Source organism: Rousettus aegyptiacus, unplaced genomic scaffold (assembly GCF_014176215.1).
Source record: "Rousettus aegyptiacus isolate mRouAeg1 unplaced genomic scaffold, mRouAeg1.p scaffold_m13_p_11, whole genome shotgun sequence".
Classification (NCBI taxonomy): Eukaryota; Metazoa; Chordata; class Mammalia; order Chiroptera; family Pteropodidae; genus Rousettus; species Rousettus aegyptiacus.
Window position 1 is genome coordinate 43646374 of NW_023416286.1, and position 19879 is coordinate 43666252.

At 36.4% G+C, this 19879-nt stretch overlaps 1 protein-coding gene across 1 annotated transcript in view; it reads left to right on the forward strand.

The window, feature by feature from the left end:
• The window catches only part of IDO2 (indoleamine 2,3-dioxygenase 2), a 33823-nt gene extending 24291 nt beyond the window's left edge, over window positions 1–9532 (forward strand). The window contains 5 exon segments of the mRNA XM_036228317.1: window positions 1540–1591; window positions 7638–7750; window positions 7753–7785; window positions 9043–9303; window positions 9306–9532. Coding sequence (XP_036084210.1) covers window positions 1540–1591; window positions 7638–7750; window positions 7753–7785; window positions 9043–9303; window positions 9306–9532 — 686 coding nt within the window.
• The last annotated feature ends 10347 nt before the right edge of the window (window positions 9533–19879 follow it).

A 19879-nucleotide genomic window follows, 5' to 3' on the forward strand; every position in this document is an offset into this window, starting at 1 on the left:
GATATGAGTTTTCTTGATGTTTTTAAAATGGACAGACTTTTCAAATCTTTAAAAAATTTCTTTCAAGATAAAAGACTTAAATATTTTCTGTTTAATTCTAAGTTACTTTATATATTACTTATATTTGCTTTTTCCTGTTACTTTATACTTTTGTTCCCAGTGAATATGGTATCTTTGATTTAACAAACCCCTGACTGCTTGTTGTTGGTTTACTAAAATGAAATTGACATTTGAATATTAACCTCAAATCTAGCACCTTGATAAACACTCTTATTAATTCTAATAATTATCTGCAGATTATCTGGGTTTTCTAAGCAGAGATCATATCGTTTGAAAATAATGTTTTCTTGTTTCTTCATTTACAGTACTTACAACTTTTATTTCTTTTTAGCTTTTGTTTCTCATCCTTCCAACTAGGACTCCTAACACAGTATTGAATGTACGTGTTGTTTCTTGTTGTGTTCCACATTTTAAAAGACTTATTTTTAATATTTCAACGTTATGTACAACGTGTACTATAGGCTTTCAATGGATTCCTTTTATCATTTCAAGGATGTTTCCTCCTGTTCTTAATTAGCTAAAATGTTTTGTTTGTTTATTTTAATCATGAATGGATTTTTTTTTTTTTTATAAGGAAGACATTTAGTAATCCAAACCCATGAGGCTTCAGAGAAAATAGAGATGGAGGACCAGAGAGTAGGTATGAAGGTACAAAAGGGAAATTGATGGTGTGGAGATGTCATTATTTAAGTGTCATAAAACAGATGTTTTTTTGTTTGTTTGTTTTTTGTTTACTCTCAGAAACAAATAGACATAGACAGGAATGTGGATAAGGGAAACATACTTGGTCACAGAGGGGGCTTATTATGTGAAGAAAGAGAACAACTTTCAAAAGTTGATGAAAATAATTTTAGTACAAATGTGAAAATTTGCTTACTTACATACAAGTTAATAAACTAGTAGAATCAATTGTCGCCAAGCATTGGCTTAGATTAAAAAAAGTTGCACGGATTAATGAGTGCAGCTAAACATGAAGCAAGATGAACCTGTATCCGATCTTTTGTGGCAATCCCTGGGCAAGAGACTGTCCACTCCCCTCTCCTTTGTTGATTATACAGAACTTGGCTTGAGCACAATGGCTTTAGTTTTACTCTCTGTAAAAGCCATGGAAGAGGTAATACTTTCTCTTCGTTTTTCTCCTTTCCACTTCTCACGTTCTCTCAAACATGATGCCTGTTTAAATTATTAACTTTTTAAAGATGGCCTTGTTCTCTCTTTATGCTGTTGTTAAGTGCAGAAAAGGAAAGTACCACAAATAGAAAAGGGCAGCATTTGGAAAAGTTTAAAAAGTTCTGTAAGCCCCAATGAGGGCAACTACAGAAGAGAACATTCCATTCACCTTTTGCTGCTGCTTTCATTCCAGGTTTCCATGTAGATCAGATAGAAGCAGCAGCCCCAGGAAAGCAGAAGTCCCCGTGCACATGTAACTAATTCTGTTTTTTGCCTATAATAAAATTCACATTTTGATTGTTCCTCCAGATTATGTAGATCCAGACATATTTTATGCAGTCACCCGGATCTTCCTCCCTGGGTAAGTATAATTCAGCTGTTTTCCTGCATGAGGTCTCTGTAGCATTTTTCAAATTTATGGGGGGAAACAGACAGAAGTTTCCTAGAGTAAGTAACCAGGTAACCCTTGCTAGCAAAGTAATCACCTGGATCCACTCTTGGATAAAAAAAGTGGGTATCATCTACATGATAAATGACATTAAAAGCCGAATATTTAAATTTAGAGTAATTATCCTTAAGCCATTACATTGAAGTTATTTGTACTTACCTTTCTTAGACCTCCACCTTATGACAGAAAGGGAAAAGAAAGCCCAGTATGGCACCCAAAAAGCTCAACAATTTATATTCATTATCTCCCTTTGTTACTGAGGGAGGTAGAGGCATAGACAATAATTTGAAACTTTAACATTCCTAGGAGAGCTACCCCAAGCCAGTTTCTCATATTCCTGTTGTACTCTCCTTTTGTCACATGGCCTGTAATTTCTCCAGAAACACAACTCTGCTTTTAGATACAGTTCTTATTTTAAATACATTAATCATACCTTGACATATTTTAATGAGATCACTTTCCTATTTACTTTAGCCGAGAGAAATTTTGGGGTTTGTTTTAATGGTGAAAAGTAAAAGGTGGAGGTCGTGAATGGATAAAGTAAAAAATGTGAAATAGATATCATCTACGTGCCATCTTGATGACTAGGAGATGCCTGAAGTGTGATTAATAGAATCTGAAGCTGTGTCTGCATCTAACAAGAGACATGCCAAATATCAGGATCAATAAATGTATTGATTTATTGCTTTAAAGGTGTATTCCATTGTTACAAGAATGATGTGACAACATGTACTAAGTATTTCCTTTAGATTGGGTAGATCTGGAGTGTAAGAAAGTGGCCTCTCTCTCTAGGGAAGGCCAGCCTATGTGGGGATCCCTCATTGTAGGGTATAGAGAACGGAAGCAGGAAGTTTTCTAGAGAATAGCTTGAAAGTAATGGGTACCTGGTTTATGGTGAAAAGAGAGGGAAAAAAAAGGAAGGGTGCAGAAATAGAATTAGGAGTACATGTCAGAATTTAGACTTTCAGTTCTGCCAAGAGAATATCTATCCTATAGAACTCTTCTTGCTCTCTATATTTTTTGTGTGTAGTAAGGGTCAAGATAAAATCTGATTGTTGAATAGAGATTCTAGCAACAAACATTAAGCAAAACATGTGGCTATGCTTTCGTAGGATTAGACAGAAGAAAAAAGAGTCATTTTAAAAATGTTTTAAAATAGACTGGGATTTGGGAAGCACTTGATTTTGGAAAACCTCTTTGTGTTTTCTTTTGTTCCCTAAGTTTGTATTAGTTTTCCTTGTTACATAACAAATGACAACAAATTTAGCAGTTTGAAACAACACACACTAATTGTCTCAAGTTCTGTAAATCAGAAATCAAGATGAAATCAGCTTAGTTCTCTGCTTAGGGTCTCAAGAGGCCAAGCCAGAGTGCCTGCTGGGCTGAGCTGTTATCTGGAGAATCTGAGGAAGAATTCACTTTCAAACTCATTCAAGTTTTTGGAATTTAATTCTTTGTAGTTATGAAACTCATGTCTTTGTTTCCTTGTCATACAAGAGCTGCCCTTAGCTTCTAGGGGTCTGCTGAATTCTTTGTCACTTGGTCTCCTCCAACTCAGCAAAAACACTTTTTGTCTTTCTAGTATGTCAAATCTCTTTGACTTCTGATACTAACCAGACACAACTCTCTGCTTAAAACTCTCTGTGTGGTTAGATTCGGCTCACTTAGATAATCTAGAATAACTTCCTATATTAAGGTCAACTGATTAGTAACCTTAATTACATCTGCAAAGTCCCTTTGCCTTGCTATTTAACATGTCATATCAGCAGGCATGATCTCTCATAATATTAACAGTTCTAAGAATTAGAATGGGAATCTTGAGGCAATATTTTTGGAATTTTATCTATCATGACTAGATGGGCACCAGAGAATGACTTTTTTTTTCATTAAAATAAATTCTGAATCAGTGACATAATTTATTTATAATCTACATAAATGTGTCCCCTCCATTTCTAATCCTCAAAAATATTTCCCACACAGCTAAACTAAAATACCAGCACCAAATTCTTGGTGTACTGACAAATGTTGATGACCAATAACATCTGGATTTTGACAATTCCCAATAGGGTTATCTTGAAAAATCTAAATCTGGTCTTATGTTCTTGATTTGTCCTACGTTTGATTTATTATTTTTATTTACTTTTTAAAACATTTTTATTTATGAGAGTTGAGAGATTTTTTAAATTTCCCACTCACATTAAATTTCTCATGGAAGTTAATAACTGCTGTGGAAAAAAAATGTCATCTTATGATTTTCTTTTTAAACGTTCCTTTTTCTTGGCTTTGCTAGAAATATGCTACTAGAAAGGCTAAAAATAACCTTGCCTACAGAGATTTGAAAGGAAAAAATTCTTTTCCTGCACCAGTAGCGGTTTGGGCCTGAGAACACATCGGAGCAATCCTTGGGTTTTTCAGAGAAACCTGATTTCCCTTCCTCAGACAAACCTCATCGTAGGTGGAGAATGTGAGTTTTGAAAATAGATGCCCTTGAATTACTTTTTTGACTCTCATGCTAATATTTATCATCTTCAATGTGGCCTCAACATATTTTCTTCAGTTTAGGACGCTAAAAGGAGATTGACTGACATCTTGGCCATTTGATATCTGATGGCTTTTTTAAGCTGGCCAGATCTTTTTAAGATCTACGCTTGGGTCTACATATTCTAGATATAGAATAAATATTTATAGAATGTTATTTTTTCCATTCATTTATTCATTGGATATTTGATGAGTATTTACCATATGACAGGCACAAGTCTAGGTGCTGGGAATGAAACAGTTAAACAAAACAGCAGCTTCATTCCTGTGGAGTTTGCATTTATTGTAGTGATGGGAGACAGATAATGAAGAAATAAGTATAATAAAAGTAAATATCATAATATATAGGTTATGACAATAGGTGATTAAAGAAAATGTAAAGTAGGATACAGAGAATCATGGAGTGTTAGGGATGGTGACCAAAATTTCTTATTGATTTATTGTGATCCAGGAATCACACACTTCTAAGCATATAAGTAGATACCTGAAAGAAGTGAGGAGTGAGCCACCTAGATACTTGATGCAAGTAAAAGGAATAGAAATTAGTATAACCCTGAAGTGGGAGCATGTTTGTCTTGGAGGAAGAGCTGTAAGGAGGCCAGCAGTACTTGGGTGGAGGAAACATTGGGAGGGGGGTGGGAATGAGAAAGATACAGGTCATAGTGGGAGATCAGATTATGCAGGAGCTTGTTGGCTTTTTTTCCCTGAATGAAGTGGACCACGCTGGCTAGTTTGAGAAGAATAACATGATCTGTCATAAGTTTCAAATCATCACTCTGTCTTCTAAGTGGAAAATAGGTTACTTCAGAACAAGAATGGAAGCCAGGAAAGTATTTAAGAAGCTTTTACTGCGATCCAGGGCAGTGTCTTGAACTAGGGTGGTAATAGCAGAGGCACTGAGAAATGGTCAGTTCTGGATACAGACCAAAGGTAAAGTTGACAGCATCTACTATTGGATTGCACGCATGATGGAAGAGAAAGAGATCTATTAAAGATGATTCTAAGGGTTATGGCCCAATGTGGTGAAAGAATGGAGTTGCCCCCATATTTTTTTTTGACAGGTAAGACTATAAGCAGAACAAGTTTGACAAAAAGAAGGGGAAATCAGGATTTCAGTCTGTGACATGTTCCTTCCTGCACAGATGTCTGGTAGGCGGTCAAATATACAAGCCTGGAATTTAGGAGAGAGACTCAGGCACAGGTGTAAATTTTTAAATAGCTAGAGTAGGTTTTTAAGTCTCTGAGGTTAAATATAGCCAATTTGGAAATGAAAGTAGTGAGAGGCCCAGGACCTGAGGCCTGAGAGAGTCGAACACCTGGAAGGGGTCTCGCTGAGAAGGAGCTAGTAAAGACCAAAGTTACTGCAAAGACCAACAGGGTTACAAAAAAAAAAAAAAAAAAAAAAATCTGAACGAGTGTGGTCATTGTATGTGATCCACTTACCACACGGTGGCAGTCTTGTCTTCACTATTTCTTCTCCAAAAAGTAGTGTTTAGAAATTTTATTGAACCAGTGTCCTGAACCAGTGTCCATTCGATTCTTCCAGCAACTTTGGAAAGCAGGTACAAATTAGGAGAACTAAGCCTTAGAAGGGTTTGTACAAAGTTACAAAATAATGGAGAAAGGAGGGGGAGCAGGGATTCAACTCACTCTGAATAAGGTGATAAAATGGCTCAAATTTATAGAATTCTTAATATGTTCCGGACACTAAGCAGATATTATTTTAACTAGTGTTCACAACTCAATAAGGTAGATACTATTACTCAGATGAAGAAACTGAGGCTCAGAGAGGTGATAAACCAAGGCTCACAGTTAAATATCATGGCTGAGATTAAAACACACATCTGCCTAAAATAGAGCCCTTTTTTAACAGCTACAGCTTGTTGCGATCTTACAGTCAAAATTCTTCCTTTGCTCTTCCACTTGTCCCCCTGCCCTGCTTTCTGTGCCTCATCTCTTTCTAGAGTGATATTGCTCCAACAGCAAAGACCACTCCAATAGTAACCCAGTGAAAATCATAGAACATACAACTGAAAACAGGCCCAAAAGGAAACAAGCCAGCTCCTTATAGCATTTCCTGCTTCAGGGAAGTATTTGAAAAAGGTCATGACCAGCAAGTTGAACAGTCTCTTTATGGCTTTTGTATGTGTGAGACGTGCATGTTTCCCTTCTTTTGAGCAAAATGACTTTTAGACTTATAGGAACAAGGTGAGATATCATGTAAGCCTGTTATTTAAACTGTTAACAACTGGAATGGCAATTTGTTCCTGGCAATAAGAGAAAAATAATCTATTCCTTAGTAAAAGTAAAAACCCACATGTGGGTGTCTTGAGAACATGAAAATAGAAAATTACAAGTTTAGGATTCAAATCTGGTCCTCCCTTTCTCTAACATTGTGGCCCTGAAGACTTAACTGCTTTCAGTCTTTGTTTCTTTATCTGTAAATGGGTTTAAAAGTACCTGCCTTGATATGCTCAAAAGAGGTAAAAAGAGAAAATGAATGTGAAGGTGCTTTATAAACTGAAAATCATCGTAAGTACAAATATATGTTGGTGCCATTGTTCTTATCTCTTTAAATCAGACAGGAAAATGAGTAAAATAGTTGGAAGTAGAAAGAGGGAGACTCAGATAAAAAGATGAAGAGAAAAGAAATCAGACTGACAGTAGAGGAGAGGAAAAGAGGGTGAAAGAAGAGCAGAGGGGAGGAAAACCCACTTAATCTGAGCATGACCAAGAGCCTCTATTCCAGTCCTTCTACATGACCTTGACTCTAGCTGTGATAACCTGTAGGGTTATGTTGTGTTCTCTTTGTCACTACGCTTATTATCAATACCTGCTGTAAACAAAGTATTTGATGAAGAACATTCCCATAAAATCATAGTATTTAGAACTGACAGTTTAATGTGACAACTGGTATAACCATTTCATGGAAGGGCAAAGATGTGTGTGAGTGTACTTATGAGTGTGTGTGTGTGTGTGTGTGTGTCCATGTATGTATATTTGCAGATCTCTACTTGTGGAATTATTAGGTCATCAAGGTTGATATTAGCAGAGGAGGTGAAGATTGTTACAGAGCCCCTAATTCATTCCAGTTAATTAGCACTGATGTCATCTTTATAACCGGAATTTTCTAAGGAATATACCATGGAACCAATGCCAAGGATTCCTCTCTGAATATTCTTTACTTCTCTAGAAAAAAAAATCATTTAAATGAAGAAAGAGAAGGGCTACATTCTATGACCTGTTATGAAGTTGGGATCAAGACGATGCTTAAGTATACATCCTACAAAGATACTCAATCTTTTGGCCTAAAATTATTATTGAAATCATGTTTGCTTTATTGCTCACTCTCTGGTTCTGTATTAGAAAATATCCTCTGACTCCAAACACCCGCTTCTCTCTGACTTTTACTCTTGCTTAGTTGGAAAGATAACCCAGCCATGCCTGTGAGGTTGGTATATGAAGGAGTCTTCACAAAGCCCCCGAAATACTCTGGAGGAAGTGCAGCTCAGAGCATAGTGCTTCATGCCTTCAATGATTCTTGTGCATTTGTCATAGCAAGGAAAGTAGTAAGTCAGACAGTTTCCTTTTCCTTTCTCTCTTTTTTTTTTTTAAACAGGAAAAAAGAACAGGGGTGTTTTTACTAATTAATAAAACCAAGCATAAACTAAAATGTCATGAAGTCTATATTTTTCCAGATCGGCTAGGAAACTGTGTGCCTGCCATATGCTATTGTGTCAAGTCAATTAATATCAGATCTCAGCAGGATATTAGTCTTCATTTCCAAATCTTAAAACATCGCTGTATTTCCAGCTGTTTACTGCAATTTTGTTTGAAGCCTTTTAGAAAGGATTCTTCTTTTCTCTAAAATTGGAGAAAGTTCTAGAGTTTGAAGGCTATAGAATTTTGTTGATAAATCTGGGTGTAGGTGGTGATGGGGCTGAGCTACTGCATTAAAGCTCTTCCTCACCAAAATGGTGCAGCTTCAGGCCAAGTCTGTTTAGGCCAGAAGAGGGAGGGGTCATCTGTTTCAGAAGCTTGAAATTTTTCATTTCTTTCCCTGCCAGTATTAAGCCAAATGTTTAACAGCTGCCAGAAGTACTTCATAGTACAGAGTTTTCAAGTTAGATTAAAAAAAAAAAAAAAGACTAAAATTTGGTGTCATAGGTCCAGTCTTATCTGTAAAAGTCAGTTCTCTAGAACTATGATGACTTTTCTCGGGTTTTAACTTGGTAATGTTAGTAGTTGACCTACCATGCATAATATTAAACACATAATGGATTACCTATAAAAGATTTATTTATTAACATTTCCTATGAATGTCTATGGATTAAGTTTTAAAATGACTTTAAGAGGGTATTATTAAAGTAGTTGCTCATTCTTCGTCATTTTGCTCTTATAAACTCTATTACTTTCTTCTTTCTTAGCACTCCCTCTAAAACAAAGCATTTAAGAAACAAAATTCAGCAGAGTATTTAGCTACTCAGTTTTGGAGTGTGTGCCTTACATTTGTAGATATCTTCTCATAGTGACTACCAGCAAGATACTTAACCCACATTTTGTATATGATAAATATTTATACACTAGCTGATAGATATAGTTCTAATTCAGTTATATGAGATGTGCATGCATCTTTTTCCCTTCCTCATCTATCAGTAGTCAGGAATGTGCATTTGAGTATTTGAAGTCTACTAGCAAAAGAGCCAGCAAACTAGATCAGACAGGATGACAGCAACAGTTTTTGCTGTCTTGACATCTGGAAGAGCAGACAGGCTTTCTCGTCATTTCACGTGGAGCTATGACATTGTTTGAACTATTTCTTTCAGCTGACTTTCTGCTCAGAATGAGGGGCTACATGCCTCTTTCTCATAGGAACTTCATAGAAGAAATCCAGCCAGCTCCTTCACTGAGGGATCATGTCCTGTTTTCTGGAAATGGCCAGCTTCTGACAGCCTGTAACCAGTGTGTGGAGGCCCTGGCAGAGCTGCGCAGCTATCACATAACCATTGTGACCAAATACCTCATCATAGCTGCAGCCAAAGCAAAGGGCAGGAAACCAAGCCATCTCCAGTGGCCACCTCAGGCCTTAGAAGGGGCACAGGTGGAACTGCAGTTCTGAGTTTCCTGAAGAGTGTCAGGAATGAGACCTTAGAGGTAATCCTTCCCCACAGAGATCAAGAGAAGGCCCTCTCCTCAGCAATGCAAAACCAGCAAATGCAGGTTTTCCTTTACCTTCTTCCCACTGGAAGACAGGTAGGCCTGGAGGAAGAGGGTCAAGGTTCTGTCTGGAATAATTTGAAAGGGACATCGGCCTAATTCATGTTTCTGCTCTACAGAACATCACCTTCTTCTTTGCTGAGACCTGTTAATCTTCACATTTTCATGGCCAGAAACTTCCCTTTCTCTACCTGATCACTGGTTAATAGGAAGCAGCTTTGATACTCCTTCATTTGGAACCCCATAGAGGAGGGAGGGTATCCCTACTCTGTTTGCAAAGTGATAGAAACACAATCCAAATTTTAGAAACCAAATATAATTGCCCACAGACAGATCACCTTGTTGATTTCTTGGAAAAAAAAATTACATATTCATGCATTTATTCCTTCACTTGACAACTTAAATTCTTCCTGAATGCTGGCTTAGGGATTAGAACAGGGATTTTTGTGGCTTCAGTCCAGTCCTGGTCTCCCTGTACGTGTAGAATTTGGTGCAGGAGGTTGGAAATGCTCCAATGGAGATGTGGAGGAAAGAGGAAGCTAACAATGAGACTTAGAAGTCACCCGTATGAAAATGAATAGTTAAGATATGGGAATGGATGAGACTTTTCCACATGGTTCACCAATTTGCAAGTTCTATTTTAGTTTCCTTCTTGATTTTTGTAAGAACGCTTCTTTATCCTTACACTGAAAGTTTGTATTTGTAAAATGAATTAATTGACACTTTGGAAGTAAGTGAGCAAGGAGGGAATAAATAGTAAATTCACATGTTTGTTCTACAAATAATTGTAACTTTTTATTTCTATTTCAAGGTCTCATTCCAACTGACAGTACAAAACTAGAAAGCTTTAATCTTGCCGATTTAGGATATACTCCACTAATTTAGGCTTGTCCCCACTGTGCACACACACATATATCTGGGATAATATCTAAATTCCAGAGCACTAACCTAGTATCATGGCATCAGGGAGAGGTACCTGACCATGAGAGGCATTTACAAAGTTTTATATTTTCAAAGCCTTCAGATGTTTCATTTATTGTTTGTTGTCATTGCACAAGGATGATATGTTTAAACTAAAGTATTTTACTTGCCAATGAACTAACTCCTAATTAATGTGTCAAGTTTTGATTACTTGAACCAAGGAGTTCCATTTTTAGGTTTATGGTACAGTGGTGAAAGTAAAGCTTCTAGTATAGAAGTGAACACATTTTCCTTAAGTTTTCTAGGGATAAAGGGTATCCACATCAGTTAAAAAAAAAAAAAAAGACTTTCTAATGGTAGAAATAATTTTTTGTATTATTATGTGAGGATGCTACTGCAAGCTTGAAGCTTGAAGAAATGCCAAAAGTATAGGCTTAGAAACTAGACAAATGCAGGTTTGAATTCTTACTCTGCTATTTACTTACAACATAAGCCATTCACCTTGCTTAGCATTTCTGAGTCATAGAAATCACATGTATAAATGAAGATTATAATAGCTACTTTGCAAATACCTTTGTGAAAAGGAAAGCTAAATATATGTTTGGTAGCTGGCAAGCCCAGAGTAAATGATATCACTGTGATGATGTATGTTTCCTGACTACCCCTTTGATCTAGATAAGAAAACAAGTGTAGACAAAGGGAACAATAAGGGGTGTGGGAAGCCTGTACTCTCCCATTCTTGTAAGTTCTGAGGAGAATGGAGAGGAGACCCAAAAGAAGCGCCAAAGAAACCATTTTCTTGGAGCATGTGTGGAATAATGTGTGCATGTACATGGGTGTAGAAAGCAGAATTATGACTGAAAACAAAGAGTCTGCCAAATCAGCCCAGAGTCAGAACCCAGAACAAGTTTACCATGCTCTAGGATATGTAATTTTTGTTTTATAATGTAAGAACCAAGAAGGGTGTTGTCACAAAACCAATATTTTAAATTTTTCTGGATATAATCAAAGCTTATTGTAGTGTCTAATGCAGTAGTTTAACTATAACTGTAGAATAAATCAACACCTCTATTGAGTGGAATAGAGGTGATGTCTACAAATTCTTGCCTTTAAAAAATAGTTTCCTTTAGGATACTCAGCCTTACTGCCAGGGACCAAGTGGAAGTGGAGGAAAATTCATGTTTTCTTTCTATCTAGGAAGTTTGCATCTTCAGTTATTGTAGAAGGTCAGTCTTACAAATAGATGGAGTATGTACCATTTACATGTTCAACTTGAAGGTTCACCAAATTTATGCCGACTCATAGAGTCCTTCCTCAGTGTCTCATATTTAAGGTTTCTTAATGAGAGCCTTGCAATAGTTTGGGTTTTTCAGAGAAACGAAACCAATAAGATGTGCACGTGTGTGTGTGTGTGTGTGTGTGTGTGTGTGTGTGTGCACGTGCACGCAGACGCGTGTATGCTGAGAGAGAGAAAGAGAGATTTCAAAGAATTGTTTCATGTAATTGTAAAGCCTGGCAAGTCCAAAATCTGTAGGGTAGATTAGCAACCCGGAGACTCAAAGAATAGCCAATACCGTGGTTCAAGTCTAAAAACCAACTGTTGGTAGAATTCCTTCTTGCCCAGAGGAAGTCAGTCTTTGTTCTCTCAGGCCTTTAACTGATTGAATGAGACCTACCCACATTATAGAGAATAATCTACTCAAAGTTCACCAGTTTAAATGTTCATCTCAAAACAAAAACAAAACAAAAACAAAAATAAAAACAAACAAACAAAACCCTTACAGAAATAATCATGGCCTAGACAAGGTGATATATAAAATTAGCTATCACAGAGTTCTAGTCAAGATGACAGAGTAAGTAAAGACTATGCTCATCTCCTCCCATGACCATAGCAAAATTATAACTAAATTATAGAACAATCAACGTGGGTAACCATCTGAAGGCTAGCTAAACAGAAGTCCTATAACTAAGGGTATAAAGAAGAAACCACATTAAGACTGGTAGGAGAGGTAGAGATGAAAAATGAACTGGCCATGCAGTCACGTGTGATGGTTGAGCATTGAGGGGGGATATCTCAGCTGTAGAGGTTCCCCCTGAGAAGCAATGGGTACCAGCTCCACAACAGGCTCCATGACCTGGAGCACTAGTGCTAGGTAAGGGAGCCACCAAAACATTCAGCTGTGAAAATCAGTGGGGATTCCACTAGTCTGAGTAATATGGAAGGCTACTGGAAACCCAGGTGTCCTATTAAGGGCCCCATGTACAGACTTACTGGATCACAGACACTCATCCTGGGCTCTGGAGGAGGGATGGTGGCTTAGGAGACACCAGAGACATATGGGGAGAAACTCAGTTGTGTGGCTTTGGAGAGAAGACTGGAGAAATGACCGCCATTATATCCATGTTGAGATCTCTTTCACACAGTCAAATTTGAATCTGCATTAGCCTGGTGAACTCCACTTGCTCTATCCTGGTGACCCCTTGAAACCCCACCCCACCCAACTCACATAGCACTGGAGGCATTTTTAGGAGTGGGAGCCTGACTTCGCTCATGCTGGAATCTTTCTTAAAATCTCTCAAAAGTTGTAGGCCCAGGAAGGTGGTGGCTGGCTTCAGTTTGCCCTGTGCCTCTTACTGAGTGGCCTTAGGCTCAGCATTCGTGTCAACTCTGGATATGCATTAATCAGGTGAACACTACTCGCCCCACCCTGGTTTCTCCCTGAGACACTGCCTCATCTAACTCACATACCGCCTGAGGCTCTTTCAATGGCTGAGCTTTATGCATAGCTGACAGCAGGCCTTGGGGTCCCCTGGCAGCAGGCCTTGGGGTCCCCTGTGCTTTTGGCTAAGGCGACTCGGGCCAAGTACTAGTGGCAGTGTGGTCTCTCACACATACCTCTAGACCCAGCATAGGCAGCTACCAACTTCAGATCACTTTGTAACTTTACCAGGTAACCTGAGCCAGTCATGGGCAGCAACTCACCTTGGCCTGCATCAGAGCCCTTCCCAAAAGTACTCATAACCACCACTCTGGGTGGCTGGATCCAGACCACAATAGAGCACCACCAGATTAGCTCCACAAGTGGCATACTCAAAGGGTGGTCTCAACAGGCACCAGAACCCACTGGGACAAATCTTGCTCTGTGGGGTCAGCCCCACGAAGCAGCTCATATGCTGTGGTTGTGACAAATCTTCACAGCCAGTAAGCTTGAGGATCAGTCCCACCCACGGATGTGCTAATAGCAATCAAGGCTCAACTACAAAAGGAGGGCACACACAATGAACACAAGACACACTTCTGGAGCATCCGACTCAGGTAATCAGAAAGATTATGCTACTGGGCCCCACAGGTCACCTACTACATAAGAACACTCTACCAAGACTGGAAGAGAGGTAGCCAAAATGGAGAGAAAAAGAAACATATCCCAAATGAAAGAACCAGGAGAAAACTCCAGAAAAAAAAAAAAAAACTAAACAAAATGGAGGCAAGCAATCTACCAAATGCAGAGTTCAAAACACTGATTATAAGGATGCTCATGGAACTTAGTGAGAACTTCAACAAATAAATAGTAAGCATAATAAGAATTTAGAAACTATAAAAAAGAACCAGTCAGGAATAAAGAATATAATAACTGAAATAAAGGATACACTAGAAGAAATTAACAGCAGAATAGATGAAGCAGAGGATAGAATAAGTGATTTAGAAGACAAGGGAGCAGAAAACATACAATAAAAACAACAAAAATAACAAAAGAAAATAGTTTAAGGTAACCATGGGACAACATTAAGCCTAACAACATTCACATCACAGGGGAACTGAATGAAGAGAGACTGAGAACCTATCTGAAGAAATAATGATTAAACATCTTTTCTAACCAGATGAAGGAAATAAACATAAAAGTCCAGGAAGCACAGAGTCTCAAACAAGATAAACCCAAAGAGGCCCATATCAAGGCACATCATAATTAAAAGCCCAAAGATTAAAGACAAAGAAAGATTATTAAAAGTAGCAAGAGAAAAGCAGTTAGTTACATACAAGGGAGCTCCCATAAAATTATCAGCTGATTTTTCAGCAGAAACTTTGAAGATCAGAAGGAATTGTCACAAAATATTCAAAGTGATGAAAAGCAAAGACCTACAATCAAAGCTACTCTACCCAACAAGATTATCATTTAAAATTGAAGGAGAGATAAAGAGTTTCCCAGACAAGAAAAAACTAAAGGAATTCATCACCACAAAATCAATATTACAAGAAATGTTAAAGGGACTTCTTTAAGAAGAAGAATGGGGGGGGGGAATATAAATATGAATAATAAAATGGTAATAACTATGTAAATATCAATAATCACTTTAAATGTAAATGGATTAAATGCTCCAATCAAAAGACATAGGGTGGGTGAATATATAAGAAAATAAGACCCATACATATGCTGTGTATAAAAGACCCATCTCAGATCAAAAGGCATACAGCGATTGAAATTTAAGGGATGGAAAAAGGTATTTTATGCTAGTGGAAATGAAAAAAAGCTGGAGTAGCAATACTTATATCAGACAAAATAGACTTTAAAACAAAGACTATAATAAGAGACAAAGAAGGATGTTTCATAATGATAAAGGAACCTATCAGGATATAACCCTCGTGAATATTTATGCACTCAACATAGAAGCACCTAGATATATAAAACTAATATTGACCAGAATAAAGGGAGAGTTTGATGGTAATACAGTCATAATAGGAAACTTTAACATTCCATTGACATCAATGGATAGATCTTCCAGATAGAAAATCTATAAGAAAACAGTGGCATTAAATGACACATGAGATCAGATAGATTACATTAATATTTTTAGAACTTTTCACCCCAAAGCAGCAGAATATACATTCTTCTGAAATGCACATGGAACATTTTCCAAGATGGACCACATGTTAGGTCACAAAACAAGCCTTCATAAAATCAAGAACAATGAGATCAAGAAGGACATAAAAAGATACTCTGAGATAATTGAAAATAAAAATACAATGACCTCAAATCTATGAGACACAGCAAAAGTAGTTCTAAGAGAGAAATTTATAGCAATACAGACCTACCTCAGGAAATAAGAAAAGTCTCCAACGATCTATCCTTACACCTCAAGGATCTAAGGGAAAACAAAAACAAAAACAAAAACAAAAACAAAGTGAGTCGAAGAAAGAAAATAATAAAGATAGAATGGAAATAAATGAAATAGATTCTAAAAAAAAAATACAAAGGACTAATGAAACCAAGAACTGGTTCTTTAAAAAGATAAACAAAATCGATAAACCTTTAACCAGACTTATAACAAGAGAGAGAAGATGCAAATTAATATAATTAGAAATGAAAGAGAAGGGTCAGCTGACACCAAAGAAATACAAAAGATTTTTTAAAAAATTACAATTGTACGCTAACAAATTTGACAATCTGGAAGAAATAGATAAATTCCTAGAAACATGCTATCTTTCAAGACTAAATCAAGAAACAACAAAACCTGAACAGACCAATAATTACTAACAAAATCAAATCAATAATCAAAAGACTCCCATGAAATAAAATTCCTAGACTGAATGGCTTCACAGGTGAATTTTATCAAATATTCAAAGAAGAATTAACATCTATCCTTCTCCAGCCATTCAAAAAACTTTAAAGAAAGGAAGGCTCCTCAGCTCATTTCACGAGGCCATCATTACCCTGATTCCAAAACCAGATGAAAACATTACAAAAACAGAAAATTAGAGTCCTATACCTCTAATTAACATAGAGGCAAAAATCCTCAACAAAATATTAGTAAATTTAGCAAATTTAGTAATACGTTAAAAAGGTCATACATCATGATCAAATAGGATTTATTCCTGGGATGCATGTTTGGTTCAAATCAAATAAATTGATACACTGCATGAATGGATTGAAAGATAAAAATTATAATAGATGCAGAAAAAGCATTAGGCAATACCTGGCTTTTATTTATGATAAAAACTCTCAACAAAGTGGGACTAGAGGGAACGTACCTCAATATAATAAAGGCCATATGTGAGAAACTCACAGCTAACATCATACTCACTGGGGAAAAGCTAAAAGCATTTTCCTTAAGATCAGGAAAAAGGGGAAGATGTCAACTTCCACTATTTTTATTCAACTTTTATCCTAGCCACCACAATCAGGCAAGAAAAAGAAATAAAAGGTAACTAGATTGGAAAAGAAGAAGTAAAACTGTCAGTATTTGCAGATGACATGATATTATATAGAGAAAACCCTAAATATTCCACCAAAAAATTATTAGAACTCAGAAATAAACTCAGAAAAATAACAGGATACAAAATTAATATTCAGAAATTGGTTGTGTTTTTATACATCAATAATGAACTATCAGAGAGAGAAATTAAGAAAACAATTTCATTTACAGTTTCATCAAAAAATACTTAGGAATAAATTTAAGCACAGAGGAAAAAGACCTATACTCAGAAAATTATAAGATTAGAGAAAGAAACTGAAGAAGATAGAAATAAATGGAAGCATATACAATGCTCATGTATAGAAAGAATTAACATCGTTAAAATGTCTATACTACTCAAAGCAATCTATAGATTTAATGCAATTCCTATCAAGATACCAATAACATTTTTCACAGAACTAGAATAAATAATTTTAAAATTTACATGGAGCCATGAAAGACCCCGAATAGTTGCAGCAATCTTGAGACAGAAGGACAAAGTTGAAAATATCACACTACCTGATATCAAACTATATTATAAGACCATAGTGACCAAAACAGTGTGGTACTGGCATAAAAACAGGCACATACTCAATGGAACAGAATAAAGAGCCCAGACATAAACCCATGCTTATGTGTCAATTAATCCAAGACACGAGAGGCAAGAGTATACAATGGAATAAAGACAATCTATTTAGTAAGTAATGGTGGGAAAACTGAACCTATTCATGCAAAAAATAAAATAAGATAAAATAAAATAAAATAAAATAAAATAAAAATAAAACAAAACAAAATAAAACTAGACCACCTTCTTATAGCATGCACAAGAAAAAACTCAAAATGGATTAAAGACTAAGATATAAGATTATAAACCATAAAACTCCTAGAAGAAACATTGCTCTTAGTATATTTTTTTCTGATACATCTCCTTGGGCAAGGGAAACAAAAGAAAATACAAACAAATGGAACTACATCAAACTAAAAAGTTTTGTACAGCAAAGGAAGCTACCAACAAAATGAGAAGACAACCTACTGAATAGGAGAAGATATTTGCCTATGATCATCTGATAAGAAGTTAATATCTAAAATTTACAAAGAGGTCATACAATGCAACACCAAAACAAACAAACAAACAAACAAACAAACAAACAAACACAAAAAGACCAATTGAAAAATGGGCAGAAGACCTGAATAGGTATTTCTCCAAAGAGGACACATAGATGGCCCATAGACATATGAAAAGATGTTCAAGGTCACTAATTATCAGAGAAATGCACATTTAAATCACAATGAGATATAACCTCACAACTGTCAGAATGGTCATCATCAATAAATCAACAAAGAAGTGTTGGTGAAGATGTGGAAAAAAGAGAACCCTTGTGCACTGTTGGTGAGATTGCAAATTGGTGCAGCCACGATGGAAAACAGTTTGGAGGTTCCTCAAAAAAATTAAAAAATAAAACTACCTTATGACTCAGCAATCCTACTTCTGGGTATTTATCTGAAGAAATACAAAATCCTAATTCAAAAAGATATATACAGTGCTATTTTCAGTAGCCGAGCAACATGTGTCTGTCGATAGACAACTGGGTAAAGAAGAGGTAGTACGTATATACAAAGGAATGTTACTTGGCCATAAAAAAGTGAAATCTTACCATTTGCAATGACATGGATGGACCTAGAGGGTATTATACTAAGTGAAATAAGTCAGACAGAGAAAGACATATACCGTATGACTTCATCTATATGTAGAATATAAAGAACAAAATAAAAGAACAACCAACCAGAAACAAACTTATAGATACAGAGAACAAACTGATGGTTGCCAGATGGAAGGGCGGGTTGGGTTACTGGTGAAAAAGGTGAAGAAATTAAGAGGTACAAATTGGTAGTTACAAAATAGTCACAGGGATATACAATACAGCATAGGAAATATAGTCAGTAATATTGTAATAATTGTATGGTGTCAGATGGGTGCTAGACTTATCAAGGGGATCATTTTGTAGATTATATAAATGTCTAACCACTATGCTGTACCCTGAAACTACTATAAAATAATACTGATTGTTAACTTTAATTGAAAATTTAATCCATTTCCTGTTTGCACTGAGAATATTTGCCAGTGCTGCTTGCAGCTGCAGCATTTACCCCACAAAAATTCGCAGATTATAGTCCTAACCTTACCCCCAAAGTTTGCTGCAAATTAATTTGCTTTTATTATTATTTTTGCATTGTTCTAGTATATCAATAGTCTTTGGAAACAAATGACATCACTCTATAGCATTCTGTTTTTAGTAGTGGTATTTCCATTTAGAAAATATAGTAATTCTCAATAGCTGAAAATGTCACATCCTAGAAAACGTAGCGTTCTAATGCATGACATTAACATCATTCTCGAACAGTTGTTAGCTGGAGAGTCATTTGATGAATCTGATTGATGTATACTTTTCTGTTACATTAGGATTAGAGACAAGTTCTGTTTAGAAATAACTTCAAGAAGTTTTTATATTTTATTTTCACATCGAAAACCAGGCAGATTTGCTTCAGCCTCAAAGAGTACGTTTATGTAAAATTAAATCAATGCTGGGAAATGGGTAAATAAATAAATAAATAAATAAGAAAGAAAGTAAAATGAAGAAAGAAAATAAAATTAGCTATCACAAGCCTTCTTGAGAAGAATCTGAATTAGGATAAGTTATAATATCTGACACCCTCCCCACATTCTCAGTTAGAGAAGAAGAATCCTTTGCAATGATGGAGAGGAGACAAAAATGATGCACAGTATAGCTATGCCCTATGAGAGGCCTGGAAGCAGCTGTGAGTTGGATAGAATCCACCAGAGAGAAGGGAAGAATACCAAACAAATAAACAAACAAACAAACAAAAACCCGATTTAGTTTATAAGAAGAGCTCTATGTTAGGTGATCCACATGGAATGAAACTATTGTCTCTCTTAAGTAGAATAACAACCCACTGCTCTGACACTGAGAATATAATGCAAATTTTCACCTGGGAAAGGGGAACAGGGCCTTGTAGTCTGAAACCTTGTGCACATGATTGACCTTCGCCTTGGTTGCCCCCGTTACCTACCACTGCTGGTGACAAGGGAGCCTGATTCCTTGTCATCCTGCACCCACATTCAGTCCAGTTGAAATTTGGTAATTTTCAGAAAGCTTTAGTAAAGACTCAAGGTTGATTTTAAAAGCAACCAAAAAACATAAAGGAACTACCAGCAAGATGTCATGGCTGATGTATAATGCTTGCTCTGCAGGGCTCACAGGTTCCATAGTGATTCTT